The 3,436-nt window shown below is 29.2% G+C and overlaps 1 protein-coding gene across 1 annotated transcript; it reads left to right on the plus strand.

Moving 5' to 3' along the window:
• Positions 1-1,443: 1,443 nt before the first annotated feature.
• Positions 1,444-3,414, plus strand: LOC105460178 (chymotrypsin-1-like; the record flags this gene model as incomplete). Its single annotated transcript, XM_011706618.1, has 3 exons — positions 1,444-1,572; positions 2,155-2,314; positions 3,084-3,414. Coding segments are annotated over exons 1-3 (543 nt in total), but the record flags the coding sequence as incomplete, so codon positions are not given.
• Positions 3,415-3,436: the final 22 nt, after the last annotated feature.

Genomic DNA, 3,436 nt, shown 5'->3' on the forward strand with positions numbered 1-3,436 from the left:
TACCCACTGAAGATGGCTCAATGCGGAGCCGAAACGTTTGGGTGACAATGAATATTGTTTAAATATATGTAATTTTAGCACTAATTGCGTGCAAGGCTCACTTGCCCTTCTTTGGATACTTCTTAATTAGTAAAAAGAAACCCTATAGAAAGAAAATGAAAATTGAGATAATCATAGAAATTTCATGATTACTTTTCTTATACAAATATTTTAAACTATATTCCAATTTAAAGATCTCAAAATTGTTATCTAATCAAAATTATCTAATCTTTGAAATCTAATTTTTACATGTCAACATGCATGTAATATTGCATACCTATCAATTAAGTATATATATATTTGATATGTTAATAAAGCAGTTTTATCTTCAATAGCTAATTTCTTTCACAACACGCATTATATTTGATCTCTTGATCGCTGTGAGAACTACCAGTTATGATAAGTGAGTACAAATATAACATAAAATATTTTTATACGTAAAAATATTAATTAATGATAAAACCGATTTATTTTTTAATTCAAGTAAAAATACTAAAGAAATGCCTAATTTTATTCATGATCATATAAACCATAACTGATGTAAATGCATCCTAAGAAATAAAAACTTATTTTATTAAATTTATATGTGTTTTAGTCTTTAATTTATTATTATTAGGGATCTCAGAACAGTGCAGACCTCATAAGAGATCCCGAGGCACTTAATCATCATTTGATCCTCATAATAAAAAAGGAAAAAAGAAAAGAAAAAAAGAAAAGGAAAATATACGCATTTACGTATAAACGTCAAACGCGACGCGTATAATATTTTATGCGATAAAATAATATAATTTTATTTATATTACGCAAAATTTATTAACTGTGTGTTATTTGTTATAAATACATTTGATGAATGAAGCAAAAAAATTTTTTTGAAATATAAATATTATAAAAAAAGACCCCGTCCGAAAAGAAAATGAAAATAGTTATATCCAGAAAATGAAAACTGCTTGAAGTTTGGAACATTCCTGGAACGATTTTTTGAAAATAATTTGTCCCATTTCTAGCTTGGCATAGAGTAAAGTACCACAAACACAATACAAAATATTTCGCAATACACGCATCGAAAGACACTCTTATGCTCGATAAACCATCCTCTCAGTTATTTAAAAATTCTAGCTACACTAAAAATAATTTGTCTCATTTCTACTTTTGCTAATGTTACTTCTAAGTGCCAGACACAAAATAAAAAACATTCCGATCAAATACACACGTCGCTGTAACTAGAATTTTTAACTATATTTCGATTAAAATGATGCTTTAGCGATCAAAATTATTATCTAATCAAAATTATCTAATCTTCACAAAATCTGATTTTAAACTATAATAACAATATTTTATTGTGCGATACTGCGTTGAGAAAAATTTAGAAAAGCGTCATGAGCACGTGATTTATATCTTCGTTGCAACTACTTGAGGAACATTTATAAACCTATCAATGCATTTATTCGCTTTAAATAAAGGCAAGTAATCAAGAATCAAAGATGCGTGCGTTCATTTGTTTTATTCTTATTGCTCTGGCAAGCATCACTGAAGGTACGAATTTATAAATATAATTTTAGCGTAATAGGGAGAGGAAAAGGGGGAGAGAGAGAGAGAGAGAGAGAGAGAGAATAACATTTCTTTCTAATAAATTCATTATGACACAATTATTTTCCAATATAAAGTTCTTAATAATAATTTGAATTTCCGCTGTATGATATTTATTTTGTAAATATTGCTATATATACTATATTTATTAAAAAGAAAGTTTTCATCTATTATGTTATTTTTAGGATTTATTTTGTCAAACGCTCATTTTTTCATATCTTACAAAAAAGTAAATTATTGCTAAATTCGAAACCGTATTATAAAAATTTGTATTATTTGATAGAGGACACATTCTATTTTGTATTTATATTTCCTAAATTTTATTTTTTAGCTTTTGATTTAGAAAATGTAGTCTAAAAACAAAGTAGTATGACAGTATCAGTGACCTTCCTCTAACTTTTTTGAAAAGCTTATTTAGCCATAGAGTCGACGTAAAGTTTAATTGTTATTATTAATAGCGTATGTATACAATAACGTAACATTACATTGCACGTATATTAACATGATTAATTTATTTTTGTCAATAAGGAGCTTTATCTCCTTATGGTATCAAAGGCGGTCGAAATGCTCCCATCGACAAATTTCCGTATCAAGTGTCATTGAGATTAAACAACACATACCTATGCAGCGGATCTATCCTTGATAATTTTAATGTGTTAACAACAGCAAATTGTATTGTCGGAAGAGGGTATGTTAAACATTCTCAAAATATATTAATATATTATTAGTAGAATTTAATTGTAAAATTAGTCTTTTAACACGTCAATCGGATGAAATATATTACCCAGTAGGCAAATTGTGCCAGCAATACGATAACAGATTGGCAGCAGATTTGCGCAGATATTGTAACAGTGTCATCGGTGTACACATTAAACTCGCGTTTTGCTGGCGGATTCTGCCTGTGTAATCCAACAAACTACTATCGGCAGAAATTGAACATAAAGTCTATCATTTCGTAAATATTTAAACGGAATACGTTATTTAAAACTTTTAAATTATAGCCATAGCAGATTCTGTTTAATCTTTGCAGTCAATTTAACGTGCCATGTTTCATTATCAGATTCTGTTAGGTATATTTCTACTGGTTTTCTATGCATTCAAAATATATACCCATTAAACATTTTGACCATTACGTTGTTGAAATGTCATACTAATATCTCGGCGACAGCAAATGTCCTGACTCTACGACGGTTCAAAGAACGTTTTGTTTGTGAGATTTTTGCAACGTAACAGGAATGTGCCATTATGCGAAATCGATTGCTACGTTAATAATACGTTATAATAACGTTACAAATAAAACATTTTTCTGGAACGTCCTAAAGACAGAACATTTAATGTTACCAAGATGTTAGCATGACGTTTCGACAATGTAATGGTCAAAATGTTTAGTGGGGAGCAGATACTTTCAAAATCTTTTCTTGACAGATATGAGTTCTTATCTAATTTTTTATTATTAGAATGCAATGTAATAAAGAATTAAAGGTCCATGTCGGCACAAATAATTTGGACGCGCCAGGATATGTTTATGACATAACCACTATTACTGTCCACTCAAATTATGACACTAAATTATACAATAATGACATCGCCTTGGTTCACCTTAAATATTCTATCACATACAATAAGCTAGTGCAGCCAGTTAAACTTCCGACATCCAACGAAGGTCTCGAGGGTCAGCCGTGTACATTATCTGGATGGGGATCTTCGGTAATATCAAACTCAAGAGGTCTTTACAATTACACACATTCAAAAATGAAACATCTTTTAGAGAAATTTATTATTTCCCTTATATATATATATATATATATAT

The sequence above is a fragment of the Wasmannia auropunctata genome, unplaced genomic scaffold, assembly GCF_000956235.1.
Source record: "Wasmannia auropunctata unplaced genomic scaffold, wasmannia.A_1.0 LD327094.1, whole genome shotgun sequence".
NCBI classification, from domain to species: domain Eukaryota; kingdom Metazoa; phylum Arthropoda; class Insecta; order Hymenoptera; family Formicidae; genus Wasmannia; species Wasmannia auropunctata.